General features: G+C 42.9%; 1 protein-coding gene across 7 annotated transcripts in view; it reads left to right on the top strand.

Moving 5' to 3' along the window:
• Positions 1-23,885, top strand: part of IPPK (inositol-pentakisphosphate 2-kinase) — a 1,165,378-nt gene that overhangs the window by 978,548 nt on the left and 162,945 nt on the right. For all 7 annotated transcript variants that reach the window (XM_077452467.1, XM_077452466.1, XM_077452469.1 and 4 more), the window contains one exon: positions 5,984-6,063. In XM_077452467.1, coding sequence (XP_077308593.1) covers positions 5,984-6,063 — 80 coding nt within the window. The remainder of the gene's footprint in view (positions 1-5,983; positions 6,064-23,885) is intronic.

The following is a 23,885-nucleotide window of genomic DNA, read 5'->3' as shown; positions in this document are numbered from 1 at the left end:
TATCCTTCGCAGGATTAACCCAGTAGTTTATGCGTTGGACCTTCCTCCTAGTATGTGCATCTCTAATGTGTTTCATGTCTCCTTATTGAAACCATCAGTCTGTAACCGGTTTACCACCTCGGTGCCATGTCCTCACACTATTCAGGTTGAGAACTATGAGGAGTATGAGGTACAATCCATTGTTGACTCCCGTAGGTTCCGTGGGCGCATACAATACCTGGTGTATTGGAAGGGTTACGGTCCAGAGGAACGCTCCTGGGTTTCATCCTCTGACGTACATGCCACTGTCCTCCTCCGCGAGTTCCATAGACGGTTTCCCTTCAAGCCCGGTGGCCCTCCGAGGGAGAGGGGTCATTGAGGGGGGTACTGTCGGGGCTGGCTTAGCCCTTCCTCCTCTGGTCTGGCCGCTCAGCTGTCGGCTAATTGCCAGCTCTCTTCTCTTTCCACAGTTACCTGCTGTTCCCGATGATGCTCGTCTGACCTGCCTATTTAAAGCCTTCCAGCTCACTCTTTCCTTTGCCTTTGCGTTAGTCACATCACAAGGAACCATCTCTTGCTGTTGTTTCAAGACTGGCTTTCTGACATCCCTCCTGGCTTCTTATCCTGCTTGCAGTTGCTCTTCTTGGATCCCTGACGTCTGGACTGGTTGATTACCCGATCTGGTTGATGAACTTTGGACTGGCTGACTACCCGATCTGGCTACTGGACTGGCTATCCTTGACTACACTTTTTTCTATTTACCTTTTTATTTTTATTAATAAAAGTGTGATTTGATTGTACTTCTGTCTCAGTCTGTTTTATGGTTCCTGACAGGGACATACTGACCCCTAGTGTGGTTGATCCCCCGGTAACTAAGGACTTATGCATGTGGTAAATGCCCCTCATGTAAACAGTGTAAACACAATAATAAGAGCTGTAGCTGATGTGCATTCCAGCACACGAGGGGGACATATTTATAATCAAAAGGAGTTGAGTACAAAGGTTTATATTTACCAATTCGGGCATACATGATTCTTGGTTACCCATATAGGGATATCATAAGAGTATGCCTATTATGAACATAGAGGTGGGATATTGAAATAGAGGCGTGGAACGCACGCCCGGCGGCCATTTCTGACCCCTACAAACCGGAAGTGATATGCGGCGACACATGTGAAGTGAGTCTTGTCTAATGGGCTTTTTTTACTATAAAAGTGAGTCTGGCAGCAGTGGATGGGCACCCCAGACGATGTCTGAGGACAAAACGCGTTTTTTTTTTCTCTTATACTAGACTGCAGGTGAACTGTCCAAATATTAACTTTTTATTTCCTTATTATATCTTTTTTTTTTTTTTTTTATGGTTTTAAAAAACTGATTTTAAAAAAATAGATTTTTTGAATAAAATAAATGCTTCGATATATTCATTTGGCATTATATCATACTGACAGTGTTTTTTTTAATTAAGTCATGGATGCTATTTGGGCCCGCTTTGTCCTTTTTTCCAATCGATATTAATTATAGTGGTGTACTCTGTATGGATGCTCATTTGTGTGTCCCCATAATAGAAGCATCGGTATTTTGGCATGTATGGCTGGCTGGCTTCCGTTTCCGGTCGCCGCTGCTCCGCAGTGTTTAGGCTCACTATGGCAACAAGAGCACTATTTAAATGTGAAGGGTGACACCGTTAGCTCCACCCACCGCTGACAAAGTCCTGATAGGACGTAATGTACGTATGGGGGAGGAGCTTGTTGCGGACGTCACCCGCCGTGTAGTTTTTGTTTGTTTTTTTGCAGTGTGCTTTGTTCTCTGGTGCTATACATGCTGCCACACTGGCATCTTGTGGCAGCTATATGAAATGAAATAGAGACACTGTATGAGCTATTACATGATATTGTTGACTATCACAGTCCCTGAATTTTTTTAATTTAAATGAAATGATTTTTTTAGCTACACTTAGATCGTTTTTTATTCCCCTTTTTTTTTCTTTTTTTCTCTGGGGTATTTTTCTGCCTATTTACACTTGGAGTGAAAGCGTTGAGCATACATCTGAAGTTAGTCATATCTGACTGTTGGAACTGAAGATTTTCCTATCCATACGCGGGAAGCTAACCAGTGAGGGTCCTGTATACCACGGGTGTCACCTCTAAGGGTTGGGGAGCAATCTAGCAATTAGCTCACGCTTCCAGGGTTCCTCGAGCTATCCTGCAAGCTTCAACCCCAGTGTTAATCACAACAATTGGAAATTTGCTATGAAAATAAAAAGGAATAAAAACAGAAATAAACTTTACCGAGTCTATACGTTAGTAGAAGCATATTTTGTACATGTGGGAACTCCCCAGTTTCGAACTGGCTTTGTGGAAGAAGGATGTCCATATCTCAGGCTACCCAATTTATTGAAATATGGATGTGGGCTGGACTCTAGCCTTTGGCCAATCAACCCCGGGGGTGTTCCTGTCTCAACCCACGGGATGTTTTGTGTTTTGAAATGACCAGAGTCAAATTGGCCCAGAATGGCGCTGAATTGCTGGGTCATGGATAGGATTTCCGATACCAGTGCATCAGTCCGATCTAGACAGTACCAATCAGGTGCCATATAACGATTTTGTGTGGTTCTCTAGGATTCCACACATGCTAAAAATACAGAGTTACATGTACACGTAACCCATCACGTGTACGATCAAAAGGAATTTTTTTCATCTCTCTGCCGCTAATATTTTAGCTTTTATGAGAGATAAAATAGGTTCCTTAGATCTGTTGATATTAATCAGAGTTTGCAGACCAGCCAGGGCCTTGCAAATGCCCCCTGCAGATCAATGTGCCAAAATGACTAGCACTTTTCTTTGAAGCCTCAGGAAGGTGGCAATCTGTTTCCTCTAATGGGAACTTTTATTGGCATCTAGGTGTCACTTTGATTCTAGAAACTGGCTCTGTCCTTTTCAAATGCTAATGAAAGAACATATGTGCATGACTGATATTGAATACTATATTTTTAATAACCCAGAATTAAACTACATCTACAATTACACTACTTCTACAGATCACATCAAATCTCGCTAAGGCAAAACTATCCTACACTTACATTTTTGTTACAGAGAGGATTCAAAGGGTCATGTAAAAAGCCCGCCTTATGTTCATACTGTGTTTTGCGATTTAAGGCTGGACTGCTCCTTTAAGTGTATTATTTTGCTTAACAGTAAGTAAATATATTGTGTAAACAGGTTTGTGTTTAAATCAAAACCCAAAATGAGGAACTTGCGTATGTGTCATGAGACAGTCTGTCTGGAGTTATAAGGGGTTTTCCACAGTGACATAATGGGTGTTGCTCAGATACAGAGTTTATTATATATGTCATTATGATTGGTTAAGTGCATATGGAAAGGAAATATGTAATTTGAACATGTACCCCTTATTGGTGGAAAATGATTAGTAACGCCCATCTTTCTTTTCTGTTTAACATTCTGTACAAGGGAAATAAACTGGACAGTGTATGTAATCCACTTGTGTTGTGGCAAGTTTGTATACACTGTTCCCTGTGCACAGATGTGAGTGTGGTCAACAAAGTCGTCGGCTATAAGGTAATTATAATTGGATGATAAAAAGTGAATAGTCAGGACTAGTGTTATACGTAAAAGGGCTATCCTAACAAGGGTAAAGAAGTCTAGTAAAGCTGGCCATTTTGAAAAGGTGACAACTGCCGAGGAACGAGAGCGGAAGGTCCATCTATGTCTCCAGTTCACCTATGACCTTAGTAACCACCAGAAATAAATTTAAATGATAGCGAGAAGAAGGAAATTTATCAATCTTTATTCCCAGGTAGGTAATGAATTGCTTGGCAATCTTAAAGATTGAAACAACGGGGGGGGGGGGGGGGGGGGTTGTGGTATAAGGGGAGAATCTCACTCTTAGAAAAGTTAAGGCGTAGGCCTAAGCAAGTTTGAAGGCAGGTAAAAATGTCTTGGATGTGGGGCATGTCATCTTTAACTAATTAGAGATGAAGACGAGGATATAGTCTTAAAATAATGCTAGGCGGAGTTCATGGCGTCCTATGTGAATGCCTCGGAGATTGGATTGAAAGAGCAGGTATTGGGATAATGGTTCTAAGGCCAGATTGAATGCATTTTTATTAGGGGAGTTGGGGGCATAAACGTTGGTGATGACTATGTCCCTGTTGGATACACGCATTTGTAGTTAGGAGGTGACCAGCATCATGTTACACTGAGACTATCTCGCATGAGAGATTTTTGTGGATGAGAATCATTACGCCTGCCTTGCTTTTTACCAGCGCAGAGCCAAACACTTGGCCTACCCAAAGCTTACGGAAAAAGTCCTCCATAGGTAAGTGTTTCTCCTGTCCATTTTGATCCTTTTAAGGTGGCGGAGGATTGCCACCCTTTTATGTGGGAATCTTAGTCCTTTGACATTCCAGGATGGGATCCTCATGGTGTGTGCTGATTTGGAAGGTGGCTACAGAGTAAGTACATGAACTGGTGTTTAAGATAGGTGACTAGATTTGATGGGACGTGTGTAAAGTGTTATTGAGGCACTGGGGGGGGGGTGGAAAGGTTAGAGGGTAGGGTGAGGCAAAGGCCAGTTAGAACAGGTGGTAAACGAGGGGGGGAGATGCGGAGAGGAATATTATACCTCTCCGAGGCCTGAGAAACACAAGATGAAGGAGAATCAGAGGTTTCCTGCATGATGTGTAGATAGGTTTGCATATAGGAGGTGGCTTCCTCAGGGTGTGAGGATTTGGTCTCCTCTGAGTGGTCGGTGAGCCTCAGAATAGTGGGGTATGCTAGAGTGAATTTTAGACCCTTTAGGTGTAAAGCCGAGCAAATAGGCTGAAAGGCCTTTCCGCCTGCAAAATACTTCTTGGGAGTAATTAGCGAATAACATCAGCTTGTGGCCAGCCAGTTGAAAGGTACGGGCATTTCGAAAGGATTTTTAGTATGGTCACTCTCTCCGAGTAATTTAAATATCGGGCAATGATGGGGCGTGGGGTGCAATGTTCATTTGATGGGGCCCCCAGACGGTGGGCTCTTTCTACCATGCAGGGGGATTTAATCCCCAGGGCTTCAGGAATGCGTGAGGTGCACAGATCCATCAGAGATTCAGAGCTGTAAGTTTCAGGGAGGCTGATGATTCACAGGTTGTTCCTGCCAGATTGATTTTCTAAATCGTCCAATTTATCTAGAATGTATTGCTGGGTTTGAGAGGCTTGGTGTGCTGCAGTGTGAGAGCTTAGGATTTATTTTTTCTTTCAGCTCTGAGATGTGGTGTTCAGCCTCAGATATCCTGCCTGCATTATCCCTCAGCTCTTTGCGGATCTGATCAATGCCTGCTGACACTGCCTATCCACCACTGCTGTAATGGAGGGTGATAGCAGGGCCTCCACAGCCTGAGCAATTCTGCCATATTCCTCCTCTGAGAGCACGGGAACTGAGCTGACAAATAGGGCTGGGAAGCTTGTGCTGTGTGAGACCATGCCGTCTGCAATCTTGGATGTCTGTGTCTCTGCTGCCAGCCTGTCAGGGAGAGTACTGGAGCGGAGCGTGGCTGCTGTGTATTATGAAACGGTCCATCCACACTCGGCAAGCGGGAGAGGCGGCATTCCGCCGCGACCTTGTGTGGTATTAGCCTGCGTTATAAACTATCCCCTCCGGAGCCGATGCCTCACGTTCCCTTCACATGTGGCGCTGGAACTATGTCTTCATTTTATTGCAAATCACTGCAGTGCAGTGTTGTAGTGTGAATAGGACACATAGGAAACAATTGCTTTCTGTGTGTCCTAGCGATGACTGGTATTTTTCTAGTGTGGAAAACCACTGGTCACCACTCTGTGAATTGGCCCTACTGGCTGAACTAGATGGATATGTGTCTTTTTAATATGACTAACTATATATAACAAATTTTCTTTGTTATTCACACTCAAACAATGTTTGGGATTTGATTGTATTTGAACATAGTTGTTGTAGCCTGCAATATCTCTCTCTCTCTCTCTCTCCAGATTCAACAATACAGAGTGGCCATGACAGCTAAGGACTGCTCCATAATGATTGCCCTTTCTCCCACAAAACAGGAAGAACGGTAGGAACAGGGACAGTCATATGACATTTCTAAACCTGAAGCAAAAGTACATTGAACCTATGCTCAGCCAATCTATGATATAGCATGCTTTCATACTCTACAATTCAGCCTTCTTTAAAGAAAACCTGCAAGGATAGAATCACAGGCGTTGACAGTCCTGACTTGTTTTTCTTTAAAAAGGAAACAAAGAAAGTAATTCTATTTATGGACTTTTCAATCAAGTAATTTGGTCAAAGTACAAGCATCCCAAACTCCATATAAAAACTTCTGATTATAATCAGACTTTATAGGTCTGTAAGTTTATAAGGTACCATATATTCCAACATAAAAGACTGTTATGTATCTTTTTGTAAAACAATTTTTTTTATTCAATATATTATATAATGTATATATTCACATGACACGAAAATGTACACAAAAGGCAGCAAAACACATCTCTCCTGGCTTTACATTCAGACTTATGTTACTGTCATGTGACCAATTTTATATCATGCTACGTAACCACAATGCATACTCCAAAAGCTCTAAAGGCAATAGAAATAACTTGTGCATAGTCCTAGATTGATCACATGACTACATAACCTGCATTCCACCAATGCGTCTCTGTGACCAATGGTCCAATCTTCAGGAACAATACACTGGAAAAATGTATCTAGGAATAAATAAACACAACTCAGTTTCCAGCATATGGAATACGGAGATTAGGGAAGTAAACAAGTAAATAAGGAGCTGGTGTAGAAAGAGACCTGGTTCCTGGAGAACTGGGCCCTCTTCTCAGTCAGTTACCAGCTCTTTAGCAGGGATGGACTGCACCCAAATGAGGAGGGTGCAGATCTGCTGGCAGTGAAGATGGCTGACAAGTTAGAGGGGCTTTTAAACTAGGCAACGGGGGGAGGGTCCAGAGGTAGAGATAGTCAGCATGGAACGAGTTTCCTGTGGGTAGCATTGGAGGCATTAGTGGTAGGTTGACTAAACCACCTAGACCTGAGGTAAGTACAGTAACAAGTCCTATGTGCAACCTCAGAACACCCAATAAGGAGATGGTATGCAACCGATCTAAACTATGTGGCATGTTCGCCATAGCCAGGGGTCTGGCGGACACGATGGGAGAACTAGAGCTACTGTTGTACGATGAGGATTTTGTTTTTGTAGGAATTACAGAGACCTGATGCAACAGCTCTCATGATTGGCTGGCAACCATTTAAGGGTATTCCCTATATCACAGGGATAGAGAGGGTAAAAAAGGAGGAGGGTATGCCTGTATATCAAAAATTATGTACAAGTGAATGTGAGAGACATCATTAAGGGAGCAGGGGAGGAGGTGGAATCCCTATGGGTAGAGCTACAAAGGGAGGAAGCTAAGGGGAAAGTATTACTGGGAGTATGCTATAGGCCCCCTAACCAGAGGGAGGAGGGGGAGGCGGACCTCCTATCACAATTTGGATTAGCGGCAAGGATGGGAAGTGTCATTATAATGGGGGATTTCAATTATCCAGACATAGACTGGGCACAAGGAACCACGCATTCATCTAAAGCTCACCATGTCTTGCAGGACAATTTCATGGGTTAGATGGTAAATGCACCAACTAGAAACATAGCGTTACAAGACCTACTGAATACCAACAATACAGAACCTGATCACAGATGTGGAAATACAGGGCAATTTAGGAAACCGCGATCACAGGTCATTTAGTTTCAGTTTAAATCACACAATTAGGAAACATAAGGGTAATACAAAGACACTGAATTTCAAAAGAGCCAACTTCCCTAGACTACGATCCTTCCTAGTAGGTACTAAATGGGATAAAATCTTAGGAACAAAGAACACGGAGGAAAAATAGATATGCTTAAAGAGATATTAAAGAAGGTTATTAGCCAGTGCATCCCAATGGGAAATACATTAAAAAAAAAAATCACAAGAAAGTATATAAATAGTAAGAAAGGGAGATCAGATCATATTGGTCCCATTAGGAATGATGAAGGGAATCTGGTTACTAAGGATGGAGAGATGGCGAAGGTATTGAATTTATTCTTCTCCTCAGTCTTCACAAGGGAAAACAGAGGTCTTCAGTAACCAAAACTGCAATGTTTATCCTCATGACACATCACAGGAAGCACCCTGATGACTAACAGAGGATAGAATTTGAAATAGACTTGAAAAACTTAACATAAATAAGTCACCAGGACCAGATGGCTTGCACCCGAGGGTCCTTAACCACTTCACAGCCGGGCAGTGGTTATATTATCCTGACTGGGTGCCATATGACATGCAGCAGGATAACCTCCTAGCACACACCCGCAGGGGCATGCAGCACGGCGATCGGGGACGGCGTGTGTCCCTCGGACATAGCCCGTCCCCAATCATGATGAAATTGGCTGTTTACCATGTGATTGGCTGTGTCCAATCACAGCCGATCACTTTTCAGCAGTTGAGATGTGCCTGACGCCCCAGAGTCGCAATATAGTGATCGGGGATGGCGTGTGTCCCTCGGACATAGCCCATCCCTGATCAGGGTAAACAGCTAATGAAATTGGCTGTTTACCACATGATCGGCTGTGTCCAATCACAGCTGGTCATAAGTATAAACATATAGCAGTTTCCAGAGATCTCTCCTCCTCTCTCTTCACACACCAATCGTGTGAGGAGAGAGAAGGAGAGATCTTCGAGCTACAAATAACTGCTATTACTGTCTGCACAACACGACCCCCCAATAAAGAGAACCTGTCACACAGCCCATCTGGATCTGTGACACATTCCACCACCAGTACTGCCATCAGTAACATCTGGATCTGTCACAGCCCATCTGTCACACAGGCCACCACCGGTACTGCCACACAGGCCGTCATCAGTACTGCCATCAGTCCTGCCACACAGTCTCACCATAAGTACCATCACACAGGTCCGCCATCAGTAACCTGTCAGTACCAAGACCAGTACTGTCACACAGGCCCGCCAAAAGTACCGCCATCATGTCTGAATGTACACACCTGAGGAGGCATATAAGATCCTTACTATGTCAGATGATGATAGCAGTGAGGAGCTCCTATCATCCGATTCTGGTTCAGAATACGAGGCAGTAGAGAGTAGTGGATCTGAGTCAGAGGAGGAAACCATCCCTCCTAAAAGAATAAGGGGATCAGGACCAAGAATAGAAGACCTGCCTACCACCAGCAGCGCCAGACCCCAGGAAGAGGAGCCCAGTACTGGAATCGCACGCCCAGCCCAAAGAATCCAGGCCCTGCCCTACCTACATGATGCCCTGGCAAAGCCCTTATGGTTGCCTGCCAGCTCAGGATCTGCTATAATCCCCCCCTTTCACCACACAGCCAGGTGTGCAGCCCAACACTACAAATTTTTCCCAATGAGATTTGTTGCAGTAAATGGTGGACTGTTCAGCAAATATTTAGACGTATTTAAAAATGTAAAAATATATTTATTTAGCAAAGTATACTAAAAACATGTTAATAAAGACAATAAGTAAATTGTTATGGAATGTGTACAAATCTGTATGGAAAACACCAAAAAGATTACAGCACACGGTAGCGTGTGATCCTTCACCCGACGTTTCAGATAAATTCCTTCTTCAGTGGTGTTCACATATAATATAGCAAAAACATATATTATCAATCCATGCTATTAAACACATATGTGCTATTATAGTCCCTTTTCTATATATTACATTTAATGCACTTACATGTGCTGCAATGGTGTTACAGATAAAACATTTCAAATGTGTGTTAAAAACAAGAGGAAAAACTGTATCCCATGGAGGAGTCTGTATGGTCACGTTAGGAGAAAGTTTTTTCTATATTGGAAAAATGAATCAGGAAGCTGGCATTAATGGACCCCTCATCTCCCAAGGAGAAATCCCCCGGAGAGGGCAAACAGATACACTGAGGCCAATTGTGGAAGTACAGCCTATAATTGAATATAGAAACATTTTTTATTTTATTTTTATCCTGCCATTAAAATACAAAAAAATGTAAGGCATAAATTCCTATATGCTTATTACTGGAAAAGGTGTTTTAAGTCCAAGATGGGAAACAAGAGACTTCTACAGATCTCCAAAATCTATATATATATATATATATACTGTATATGTGTGTAAAACAACCAGTGATGGTCAGAAATATACTCCATAGTGTTGATATGTGCAGAATGGTGACCCTCATCTGTCAAAACTAGAGTATACAAGGAGATTTACATAGGGATGTTACCTTAGTACTGGGTTCAGATCTTACACAGCGTCCAGATAGTCAAAGACCATGTAGTGGATGTCCTGACTAAACTGCTGTGTGGTTTATAAACCATAGCTAATCCTGCTGTGTCACGTAGAAAGTCAGTCTTCCCAGAGGCCTCCTCAGCTGCATGTGTGGTGCACCACCCCAGCCCCGCATGCGACATCAGCGAGGCTGAACGGCAAGGTACATACGCAGCCCACCGGCACGCATAGCCTCACCAGCAGACTGCGAATGTCCACTGGAGTGGCAAGAGGGAGGACAAGTGGGCATGAAGCTTGATGTACTCCAAATATCCGCCATAGGTTAAGAAAACCCAGGCGGCTTTGCATGCCAGGTGACTGTATGCCCACCCAGGAAAATGCCAAAGGAGGAGAAGGGATGGAAACACCACCTGCCGGCTTTCCTCAGTACTGCAAATTTAAGAGAACGATAGTAAAGTAAATACCTCCCTTTATGTATCCAAGAAATTGGGAGCAGATCGTGGTCCCCCTATAGTGTACAATGGGAACTGTGACATAGAATAAAAACAGTCTGTATGTATTTCTCCATCTTTTGGGAGATACAAAATATACATGGGTGAGTATAGAATAGGGGATACATAACTATACTCCAGAACCGTTTCAAAAGGGTTGTTATGAGTAGCAAATACATGGGCATCTTTAGACAGACACTAATGAACAGGAGAGTTTAAAGTTGTTTGATAATGGGTTGTCAAATCACTATTTTTCCATGCTTCCAGATGAAAATCCCTCGAGAAAGTGTTTTGAAGCACGAAGCTTCATTGAGGCCAGGTGGACATGTAGCTTTTAAATTATGTATCCACCTCAGTTCCATTTGGAGGACTTTATTCCAGTCCCCCCCCCCCCCCCCGGAACTGGGGTGGATACAATTTTAGGGAATTTATCACCATATAGCATGGCATCCAAGCGGTAAATCTGGACTGGAGATTTGCATACTTCAGATATGTCTGTATGCACATTTCCAAAATTGTAACTTGGTTTTCCCAACATAAAATCACCCGCATTCACAGTAATAGATAAATAACTCCAATTGTTTTACAGTTAGCAAAATGTTTAGCTTTGAAAATTCTTCCATTTTGAAAAATGGGCTCTTTTTACTTAAGCTTGTATCTGCAGTAGTTGCAAGCACCACAGATAAATGTGCCCTTGAATTTGCAAGGGTCTTTACAAAATTCTCCCTTAAATTCACTATACACAAGTCGATCTTTAACCACTTAAGCCCCGGACCAAATTGCAGCCAAAGTACCAGGCCCCTTTTTGCGATTCAACGCTGCGTCGCTTTAACTGACAATTGTGCGGTCCTGCGACGTGGCTCCCAAACAAAATTGGCATCCTTTTTTCCCCACAAATAGAGCTTTCTTTTGGTGGCATTTGATCACCTCTGCGGTTTTTATTTTTTGCACTATAAACAAAACTAGTGACAATTTTGAAAAAATTCTATATTTTTTACTTTTTGCTATAATGAATATCCCCAAAAAATATATAAAAAAAGTTTTTTCCTCAGTTTAGGCCAATACGTATTCTTCTACATATTTTTGATAAAAAAAAAAAAATCGCAATTAGTAATTATTGATTGGTTTGCGCAAAAGTTATAGCGTTTACAAAATAGGGGATAGCTTTATAGCATTTTTATTTATAATTTTTTTTACTAGTAATGGCGGCGATCCGCGATTTTTATTGTGACTGCTACATTATGGACCATTGTCATTTATACAGCAAACAGTGCTATTTAAATGCAGTGAAGGAGTTAACCACTAGGGGGCGGGGAGGGGTTAAGTGTGTGTGTGTGTGTTTTTTTTTTAACTGTAGGGGGTGTGGCTTGGCGTCTGACGTCACTGATCATCTTTCCCTATAACAGGGAACAGATGATCAGTGACAGGCTCAGTAGGAAGCACGAGGAGAGGTTTGTTTACACAGACCTCTCCTCGTTCTTCAGATCTGTGACCCGATCGCGGGACACCAGCGGTGATCGGGTCCGCTGGTCCCATGGCCACAGTCATGGAGCTCAGGACCGGGTCGGGAGCGCGCCGCCGGCGGTGTGCTTGCGACCCACGGCTGGGCACTTAAAGAGCAACATACCTGTACGTGCTTGTGCCCAGCCGTTCCATATGTGCAGGAGGTGGTCCTTAAGCAGTTAATAGATTGAGCTCTCTTAAATGTGAATAAAGGATTTTCCCAGACAAATTGGGTCCATAGACAAAATGATCCAATATTTAGTCACTATCAATTTAATTTGTGCTTATTGATTGGTATATTTTGTAATTATTCTTATTTGCCCCTTATCCTTATTCATTTTCTGGGAATAGAGTAATTGTGATCTGGGTATAGAAATTGCCTTTTTGTAGGCTCTTTTAAAGGAGGTATGAGAGTATCCTCTTTGCAGCAGTCTATCACATAGTTTTGTTAGCCTCTATATTGTACATTTCATCATCAGAACAATTACGTCTGGTTCTTAAATATTGACAATATGGTATGGAATCGATCAGAGTTTTGGGATGGAAACTTGAGGCATGCAGGATGGTATTTCCTGCTGTAGGTTTTCTGTATAAGCTGCTGTGGAGAGCTCCATCATCCCCTCGATATATCAAAATATCCAAAAAGGGGATCTTTATCATGTGACATGGTGAATCCCATATTGAACTCAATTTTGTTCAATCTCATAAGTAATTTTTCAAGTGACTCTACAGGTCCATTCCACACGACAAAAATATCGTCTATGTAACGGTACCACGCTGAAATGAGGTCTGTGTACATCGACGTAGATTTTTCTGTGAAATGCATTTGTTCCCACACCCCCAGATACAGGTTGGCATATGATGGGGCACAGCATGTCCCCATAGCCACCCCCTGTATCTGGATGTAGTGGGACCCATTAAACGTGAAAACATTATGCCCGAGAATAAACTCCAGCAATGTAACAATAAATTCACTGTAGGGTTTCTCATGTATAGCCTTCATCTGTAAAATATGTTTAATGGCCTCCAGGCCTTTATTGTGAGGTATCGAACTATATAATGCCTTCACATCTATGGTAACTAAAATAGAATGTTCTGTTCTGGAATGTTAAAGTTGTCAAGGATTTGTAGCATATGAATAGTATCCTTAACATGGGATGGTAAGGCAGTCACATAGGGTATTAGGGTTTCATCAACAAGTCTGCTAGCATTCTCGCTTATAGCTCCCCTTCCTGATATTATGGGTCTTCCCGGCGGATCACATGTGAATGTTTAGGAGTGTATAGAAAGTTGGGACTTTAGGAAAATGTACTCTGATAAATTCCCAGGTAGTTTTGGTGATGGTGCCATTTAAGAAGGTTGTGTCAACCAAGTTATAGAATTCTCTATTGTATTCCTCTATGATATCTGTAATGCGTCTATACCAGTTCTGATTTTTAAGAATTTTATAGTACATGAGGGTATAGTTATAATTGTCTAAGAAGACAATGTTTCCCCCTTTGTCAGTAGGCTTATTTGTGATGGAATAATCATCATATAGTTGTATTAGGGCCCTGGTCTCTTGTACACTGACATTAGAGTCCTTATTAGCTTGTATGTTGTATGTTTAACATTCTTCCAAATGGAAGTATTTTTAAAGCTAAACATTTTATTTATTTGTTTTACTAGTAATGGCGGTGATCTGCCATTTTTAGCAGTATTTTGACAGACAGATCGGACACTTTTGACACATTTTTGGAACCATTGACATTAATTCAGCAATCAGTGCTATAAATATGCACTGATTACTGTGTCACTTGTAGGGAAGGGGTTAACACTAGGGAGCACCCAAGGGGTTAAATTTGTGTCCCCTCAGTGTGTTCTAACTGTATGGGGATAGGACTGATTGGGGAGGAGACATATCGTTGTTTCTACATAGTAGGGACAAACAATATGTCTCCTCTCCCCTGATGGATCCTTACAACACCCTGCAGGAGTCCAAGGAAGAGCACAAAGTTCTATCAAGTGTATGTGGCCTTCTGGTTGCACCCAGAGTTTGGACGTAAAATGATGAAACCAGTCTATGATTTCTGTAAGTATTGCCACCTTGTGATACAGAGAAGCGTCTGGGGCTCCTGCCCCCCTCCAGTTTTTGGGAGAGAGAGGGTCTCATATTTAATTTTGAGGCAGGCTGCCCCCCATATAAAACTGGAAAACAGCTCACAAATATTCCTAAAATACGAGGTCGGGATATGAATTGGAAGGGTTTGGAATAGATATTAGAAGCGTGGTAGCACATCCGTTTTCAAAGTGATCACCCTACCTAACTATGAGAGACTCTTGGTTGCATATGAGGAGAGCTCTGCTTGGGTTCTGAGAAGAAGGGGAGAAAAATTTGTAGAGAAAAGTTGGGGCACTTCTGTATGGGTGTTGATCCCTAAATAAATGAGATATTGGGAATTTCTGACTTACTGTGGATTACTTAAAGTTACTCATTGCCCCGAAGTCCTTAAGCTCCTGTAATATTAGAGGCCAAGGATAACTGGGGGTTTGTCACATATATCAGCAGGTCATCTGCAAATAGGGCGAGTTTGGCATGAATAGGACTTATTGTTATTCTTGCGTAAGACTACAGCTAGGTGTTCCATGGTGAGGACGTATAGAAGGGCATCCCTGTCTCGTCCTGTTGTGGATGTGAAATACAGAGGATAACGAACCATTAATACGGATTCTTGTAGACGGTGAGGAGTAGAGACATTGTTTTGGATAACATGAGGAGACCCACTCCTATTTGCTGTAGTGACAGTCTAAGACATGGGTCTTCAAACTATGGCCCTCCAGTTGTTGAGGAACTACAATTCCCATCATGCCTAGTTATGTCTGTGAATGTCAGAGTTTTACAATGCCTCATGGGATGTGTAGTTTCGCAACAGTAGTTTGAGGATCCCTGGTCTAAGAAATTGGCAGTCGACCCAGTCGAATGCTTTTTCGGCTTCAACCGTCAGGAGACTGTCAGAAACCATAAATCAGACCGAGACAGAAGTACAATTAAATCACACTTGTTTATTAATAAAAATAAAAGGTAAATAGAGTAAGCATGTTCAAAGCTTAGCCAGAGTCCAGTAACCGTATCAAGTAGTCAGCCAGTCCAGAGTTCAATAACCAGATCCGGTAATCAGCCAGGCCAGAAGTCAGGGATCCAAGTGGAGCAACAGCAAGCAGGATAAGGAGCCAGAAGGGATGTCGGCAATCCAGTCTTTAAACAGAACCGCAGGAGATTGTTTCTTGTGATGTGACCAAGGCGAAGGCAGATATGAAGTGAGCCGGACAGCTTTAAGTAGGCAGGTCAGACGAGCTGGATAAGGAACAGCTGGTAACTGTGGAGATAAATGAGAGCTGGTAATTAGTTGACAGCTGAGCAGCTAGCCCAGAGAAGGAAGGGCTAAGCCAGCCCTGACAGAGACCGAGAGGGATGTTGTGAGTAGGGGTGTAGTCAACTAAGAGAAGAGTTTTCCGGGTGTTATCCCGAACATTCACGAACCCGACCTGGTCCAAATTTATTAGATTAGATAATAGGGGCTGCAATCTGTTAGCCAACACCTTGGTGCATACCTTTTGGTCTACTATCAATGCATCAGGTCGATAGTACGCACTGAATACTGAACCGTCCACCAGAGTTAAACACTCTAGTTAGAAAGGGGGTAAGTAGGGGCGCAAAGTTTTCATAAAATTTAGGCCATCTGAAGCCATCTGGGTCTGGACTTTTACCAGCCGGGGTGGCCACCATGGCATTGGCAACTTTGTCTGTATAGATGGGCTCCTCTAACTCTGTAATATCATCCTCAATTAGTGTGAGTAATGCTGTCCCTGCAATATAAGATGCCTTGCTTTCCTCCGATGCAGAGGGGGAGCTAGAGCTGTCCGCAGTAGGGATATTGTAGAGTAACTGATAGAAATCCTTAAACATCTGTGCTATTTGTGAGGGTGCCGAAACAGAGTTTCCCGATTAGTCTTGGATGTGGGAGATAAACTTCGACTGTGCCTTAGGGTGTAAGGAGCGAGCTAATGATCTACCGCATTTGTCTCGGAATCGATACTGGTGCAAAGTGAGCTTATCTGCATGCGAACGCCTTGTATAGGTCCCTAAGTTGTGAACGCGCCAGAGAAACCTCAGTGAGCGTTTCCACAGTAGGGGAGTGCTTGTGCTCGGTTTCAAAGTCTGAAGTTTTTGAGTAGCAGCAACAATGGTAGCAGATCGTTCCTTCTTCATGTGGGACCCAATTTGAATAAAACAGCCTTGTAAGACCGCTTTTAGTGCACCCCATTGGATGGACAGGGGAGTAGGGTCCTCAGCGTGATCAGTGAAAAAATGAGATATGGTATCTGAGACTCTTGTGACACATTCTGGATTTGTGAGTAGGGAGTCATTCAAACGCCATGGGCATTCCCTAACCGGGGTAGAGGGAATGCGAAAGGCCAGGTAAACAGGAGAGTGGTCAGACCATACCATAGGGTCATTTTTGCAGTCTGGGGACCAATCTAAGCAGCTATGGTCCACTAGAAAGCAGTCTATGTGACTGTAGGAATGGTGGCCATGGGAGATGAGCAGGGGTTGTAGTTTATGGGAAGTAGGGGCGTCCATCCTGAACTTTGGACTGCTTGGCTAACACATTTGTGTGCAAGAGTATTTTGTTTTGCTGTAAGTTGTAGAAAGCCCGCTTTAAAGCCTGTAGTTTAGGGAAAGACAACGAAGATTGTGAAATGGAAGAGTCCGGGAGTGGGTATAGTGGAGCATTGAAATCCCCAACCAGGATGAGCTTGCCCTCCGCGAAGCCAGCTAAGATCCAAATGTACTGCAGAGCTGATAAGACTTTGTTTACGTTTGGTAGATCTACGTTAGCTACTGTAAATTTAGTCCCCCACAGCGAGAATTTCACAAAGAGGTACCTGCCCTGCGGATCAGAGATTTGGTCAATCAAAACGATAGGGAGCATTTTTGAAAGGCTATAGAGACCCCTCTGGCCTTCTGTGCGAGATGTGTACTATGAATCCACCTGTTAAAGTATCTGTTATAGCAAGAGGTGGTGGAATCGGAGTGAAGCACATTAACCTGTTGTTTGTGCATTTGATATAGTATTTGATCCCGTTTGGAGCCGATATTGAGACCATTTACGTTATAGGAGCATAGCTTGAGTCGAGGTCGGGAAACCACCGTATAGGCCAGGATGGAGTGTGCAAGGGGGTTGAACAGAAGGGGGGAGTGGGGGAGGTAAAAGATGGAAGAAAGAGGTAGATTTGAGGTGATACAAGCAGAGGGACTTTCAAAGAAAACAGGAGGACATTGGGGGTTAGACGTCCGATTGCTAAGTAACCAAATCAGCAGCCCTTACGAGGGTACCGCTACACAAAATTTCTTTAAAAATTCTGTAGTTGTACCATTAACCTCTTTGCACCATAGCTGAGAGACGGCTACAATATGGGCCTAAATTTCTGGGAGGGCGTACATATACGTCCTCTCAAGCATTGGCGCTGCCTGCACCCCCCCCCCCCGGGGTGCGGGCGGCCTGCTCTGTGATCAGCGAGTCAATGAGATTTGGCTGATCAGAGTATACCACGTGATCAGCTGTCAGCCAATGACAGCTGATCACGTGATGTAAACAAGCCTGTAATCTATTTTTATTTTCCTCACACGGATAGCCCGAGGAGGAAAAAAAGCTGATTACCGGCTTGTGTAAACGGGATATCGGTCCCGCACACGGAGAGCCACTGCCACCTCATCCTTGCCCACCAGTGCCACCTATCAGTGCCCATAAGTACTGCTAAGCAGTGCCCACCAGTGCTACCAATCAGTTCCCACCAGTGCTCATCATCAGTGCCACCTGCCTGTATCTATCAGTGACCATCAGTGCAGCCTATCAGTGCACATCAATGAAGGAGAAAAATTACCTGTTTGCAAAATTGTATAACAAACTATAAAAACACTTTTTTACTTTTTTTCAAAATTGTCGGTCTTTTTTTTGTTTCGCAAAAAATAAAAACCCCAGAAGTGATTAAATACCGCCAAAAGAAAGCTCTATTTGTGTGAAAAAAAGCTAAAAACGTAATTTTGGTACAGTGTAGCCTGATCACGCAATAGTGAAAGAGTGACAGAGCTAAAAGATGAAAATTGGCCTGGACAGGAAGGGGGTTTAAGTGCCCAATAAGCAAGTAGTTATAAAAAAATTTAATATTTTTAGTCATTATTTATAGTGTGTTATTGATAATGTATCCATTGACATATTATTCCATTTTCTTTTTATGGTTAATTAGGGGTTAACTGAAACATCTGACAACTTCCCATCCTGTATAAGTCAAACCGAGGGTTAATTGCCTTACTTGACAGTTACATATTATTCTAACGCAGCAAGCATTCACATAATGAGTTAAATAAAATGCACTGCGTGTAGGAGTAGATAGCTGTAGCTTAGTGTTTACCGATAACACACAGCACTATAGAAAAAAAAATACCGGCAGAACTTGTACAGCAAATTAAAAGTTAACTGACCTTTCCAATAACCTCCCAGTTTTTTTACACATTAGATGTCGTCGTATTAAGCCTACAACATACACTGGGTGCAGGAGAAACTGGCTATTACTCTAAGGTTGCTTGCCACACACAGGGAGATTTACTGAAGCTGGCGTGTGAGGGATCTGGTGGTGCTCTGCATGGAATCCAATCGGCTTCCAGGGTTTTTTTTACCAAGCTTAATTGAACAAACTGGTTAGGGGCTGGTTGGCTGCCATGCAGAGCTGTCAGATTCTGCACCAGTGTTAGTAAATCTTCCCCACAGCACCAAATAAATCTTACGACTGGGCCGACTATAAGGATGAACCCACCTGTCAGCTATTGGTTTTTGACAAAGAGGGATTGTTTCTTTAAAGTGCATTACCCCCCTCCCCCGGCACCGCTCACCGTAGTAAAAAGCGCTGTAGGACTCCTGACATTAGTGGCTTTTTGACAGCCGTGAAATCTGATTCCCTATGCCAGCTTGGAAAGCAAAAGCTACTGATGCAGATAAATAAAAGCTTTGCATTGTCCAAGTGCAATGTTTCTAACTACAGTATGCTAATGAGGATCCTGCGCTACTATTCTTTTGTCGTTTGAGCTTATTGGATCTTCCTGCATCTCCATTGGAAGCTGCAGGGTCCCTGTTGCATGTCTATTGATCTAAATTTGGATCTTTGCGGAAATTCCTGATGGACATTTCTGAAAGCTGGAACTTGTAGTGCACTGAACTGGTAAGTGGAACTTTTTTGCAATCTCTCCCAAGGAAGCTCATCCTGTGAGGAAAAAGTGTGAGTGCTTAAAGAACATTCCAATGGGCAACAAATATAAAAGAGCTCAGGTTAAACCTGGGTGGATACACTTTAACATAAAAAATGATATAAAAGAGAACAAAATGGCCTTTAAAAATATAAGGGGTCATTGTCTGCATTTCAACACTACAAGGAATGCAATAAGAAATGTAAAAGTGGGGACGGGGCTGATGATGGAAGGCTGAGGACGTGTGCCGCTGAGCTCTGTGTCCTCCCACGACTGACAGCATTACAGCCTACACACACCTGCAATCTATATGTCGGCAGGCATCTCTCATGCTGCGGACCCTGTAGAGTTACAACAGGGCACCATGCAGTGTTACCTACTCTGCACAACACCATCCAACCCCCGGACACCTAAGGAAAAGATGGCGCCAGATTACAGGGAAGCACAGGCCGCCTCCCCCTAGCTCTGCAGTGGATCACGTTAGTGAGGTGGAAGGAGAGGATTCATCAGTTGTCCGGTCCGATCTCCTGACTCCAGCATGCAGGTCAGAACTCTTCCCCTCTCCCACTCCACCAGGCAGACTTAGCTGAACCCTGTCCCTCTGTCATGGGTGAGCCTCCCAGGTCTGAAGCCACGGCCCTTCTTGCTTCCTTTGGAGCCACATTTGAATCCTGGGCAGTTAAAATGGAGACCTCCTTACACAAGGAATTACTTGTTTTAAAGCAACAGGTCTCTGACAACAGAGGTAGCTGTATCGGCTAGCACCTGATTGGTTGGTGGGACATCGTTGGTCCTACCAACTAGCCAAGCACGGACAAGGTGGGCAGTAGTGGGGGACATAGGTGGATGCTATCAGCCAGCATATTTGCACAGACAAGGGCATTGTTGTTGAGAAAAAGGGCCGCAGCAGCTGGTACACTAAATGGACATTTGTAAATGGAAGCCCCAAAACTACACTGTTGGTAGCAGAGGCAGAGTCTGGACAATGGGACATCAGTGATTTGCTGGAGCACTGCATTTTGAAGCTTGCATTCTGGTGCCCCCCTCCAACCAGACTCCACCCAGGGCAAGTGCCCCTCTTGCCCCTGCCTTGTACTGGCTCTGAATGGCTGCCAGTGAGAAAGCAGACAAACACAGAGAAAGAGTAATCACGAGGCAGGAACAGGTTACAGTCACTCACTCACAACATCTAATAGCCATGAACAGGCAAATAGAGGACTTAGCCAACAGGGGAAGAAGAAACAACATTGTGAGTGAGAGGAGTACCAGAGTCCGTAACCCCTGATCAAGTTCAACAGAGCCCATAGAGCACTAAGACCCAGGGCACCAGATAATGTTCCTGCAAGGGACACCATATGCTGCCTCACTAATTTCTGCTTAAAAGAGGAAATCCTCATGAAGGCTAGACAGAAAGGGCTAATTACCTTTAACTGTGAAAATGTTTTACTATTCCAGGACCTATCACATTAAAAAACAGGAGAGCTGTCAAACCCATTTTTAGAGGTCATGAAGGAAAAAAGGATTACCTACAGATGGAAGTTCCCATTTGCAATCTAAGCAACATGCAATGACAAGCATTTCATGCTCCACACACCAGATGATTTGCCTGCTTTCTGTGAAAATCTTCAAATGGACCTGATTGACTTGCCAAAATGGTATAAAGAATTCCGTCTCCCTCCACTATTTAACTCTCTGTCTACTCCTAGACACTCACCAACCAGGTCCCCTTTCCAGAAAGGAAAATATCACAAGCATTCCGGCATGAGTAATTCCAACTCTCTGGCAGCTAAATCTCCTAGAATAAGAGATGACATTTGACTTGTCTGAAATATCACTCTCATTATCTTCACCAAATACCACACTTGACAACTTCAGTCGTGAAATTGACACCTAAATTGTCGGACCTTCACACGAGTAATCCTTAAAAGGCACTAAGTTAATTTGTATCTAAATGGTGCATTAAATTGGAGACTAAATGCTTCTCAGACATAAAGAACTCAATCCAGAATTACTTTTCAACAAACACATCTCCTGAAATATCCCCAGTGACCATTTGGGAAGCACACAAATGTATTATTAGAGGAGAACTTTTTAAAGACATCACAAACACCTTTTTTATGGCATATATAACAGTAATCCCAAAAGCAGACAAAGACCATACAGAATGCTCTAACTACAGACCCATTTCTTTATTAAACATAGATCCAAAACTCCTAGCAAAATTCTTAGCCAATAGACTTTGACCTCTACTTGCTAAACTTATAGGCCCCCGAACAGGGGGGATTCATGCCAGGCTGAGAGGCCAGAGATAATATAATCAAAGCTTTGAATCTAAACAATAGAGACCACGCCTCAAATATCGAAGGCCTCCTGTTATCAACTGATTCAGAAAAGGCCTTTGATAGAGTTGCATGAGACTACATGTTCCTCGACTGCTCATATATTGGCCTTGGAAACAACATGTCATGGATTGAGTCTCTACCACAACCCACAAGCAAAAATAAACGTCAACAATACTTTTTCAGGCCCAATCAATATCTGCAATAGAACATGGCAAGGCTGCTCCTTATCTCCCCTACTTTTCCTTCTAACCTTGGAACCTCTGATCAGAACTATTAATATCCAAAGTGAAATCCATGGTTTTCAAATAGAAGGCAAAGAATACAAATCTGCATCATACGCAGATGACTTACCCACTTATTTTATCTTACAACTGCACATCTCCATACTGAATCTGACTAAAACCTTCAAAATATTTAGCTACAGTACATCTCAAACTTGAAAATAATGTTCAGCAAATCAGAGGCTCTCAACTTAACACTCCCAATTAACCAATTGCAATCCACACAAAATAATTGCCCATTTAAGTGGGAAAACTAAAGCTTTAAAGTACCTAGGCATATATTAAGCCCCAAAACTTGAATCCTTATTTGACCTTCAAACTACTATTGAAAGGAATAGAGAAAGACTTAAAACTCTGGAATCCCAAACAGTTCTCCAATTACAATTCCAAAACATTGATCAGTATGCGTCATTTTGTATGAGCTAACAAAAAACATAGAGGATTAAATTCTGCATGCTTACTTACACTGAAGCTAAAGGGGGAATGGGATTACCTGACTTTAAAGAATATTATTATGCAACCCATCTAACCAGAATAAAAGATTGGCATTGTCATTCAAATACCAAAGATTGGGTAAATCTAGAATGTTCATGGTCCTACATCCTGCTTCAGTTTCTACCCTGGACAAAACTTTCAAATTACCCAACAACAGTAAAACCGCACCCGATCCTAATCAAGACAACACTTGATATTTTTCATAAAACAGCTATCACCCATAAGCTTTTAACCACACCTAGCTCTCTATCACCAATTGCAAACAACCCAGAATTCCCTCCGGGCATAAGAAATAGAACAGTACTCCACATAGATCAAGATATAACTTTACTCGCACTCCATTGCTTTCATAATGGCAAATTAAAACCCTTTGAGTTTTTAAAAACAGAATATGAGGGAACTTTTAACTACTGGTTTTATATACAACTACATTCTCCTTAAAAACAATCAACACAAGGAAACTATCGATTATAACAGAAATCCTGCAAGTAAGGTCACATCTTTGTCATACTCGTGGCTTACACAGCTAGGTAACGAGATAATTGACAAAAAAAAGGCATGGGAACAAGAGTTACAAACACAAATCACTAACAAAAAATGGCAAAAAGCTTGTGCCCTAAGCACTAAGCACTCGCATGCAAGAACTCATACAAGTTTTTTTTGGGCAAATCGTGGCCGTTTTACCCCCCTTCCCTGCCGGACACCATGATGCCGGTGCTCACACACTTCCCTGTTGAAAGAGGAAGGGGGGCGTTTTCGTGCAGGGGGCATGGCTAAACAGCATCAGATGCCTGTCACACGTGTAGGAAGTAATTTAAGCTACACATGCAGAGCTGCAGTCTGGCGGTGGAGGGACAGAGCAGAGTGGTTGCTGGTCAGGTTTGGTGACACAGGCATCTCCCTTTTGTTGACAACATTGTACTGTATAGCTAGGACTAATAGTAGTTTGTACTGTACTATAGGCTAGCAAGTGTAACATTCTTTTGCTGGTACTGCCTCTGCTTTGTACTGTAAGCTATGAGTGACAAAGGGACCAGGAACTCCTCTAAGGGTTCTAATGGGTTAATGGTATACAACAAACTAAAAACCCTTCCAAAAGAATGTTATCCTCCCCTGAGAGGTAAAAAAGTAAAATACGGCCAGTCAGATGAGCCGCCAAGGGTAGAACACTTCTGCTCCTGTGTATTTCGTACAGACAGGTTTTT

This window comes from Lithobates pipiens, unplaced genomic scaffold (assembly GCF_037356315.1).
Source record: "Lithobates pipiens isolate NorthernLeopardFrog02 unplaced genomic scaffold, aLitPip1_a1.2 Scaffold_23, whole genome shotgun sequence".
In the NCBI taxonomy this organism is placed as follows: domain Eukaryota; kingdom Metazoa; phylum Chordata; class Amphibia; order Anura; family Ranidae; genus Lithobates; species Lithobates pipiens.
Note: the sequence above shows the minus strand (reverse complement) of the source record. Positions and strands in the feature narration are given on the sequence as shown.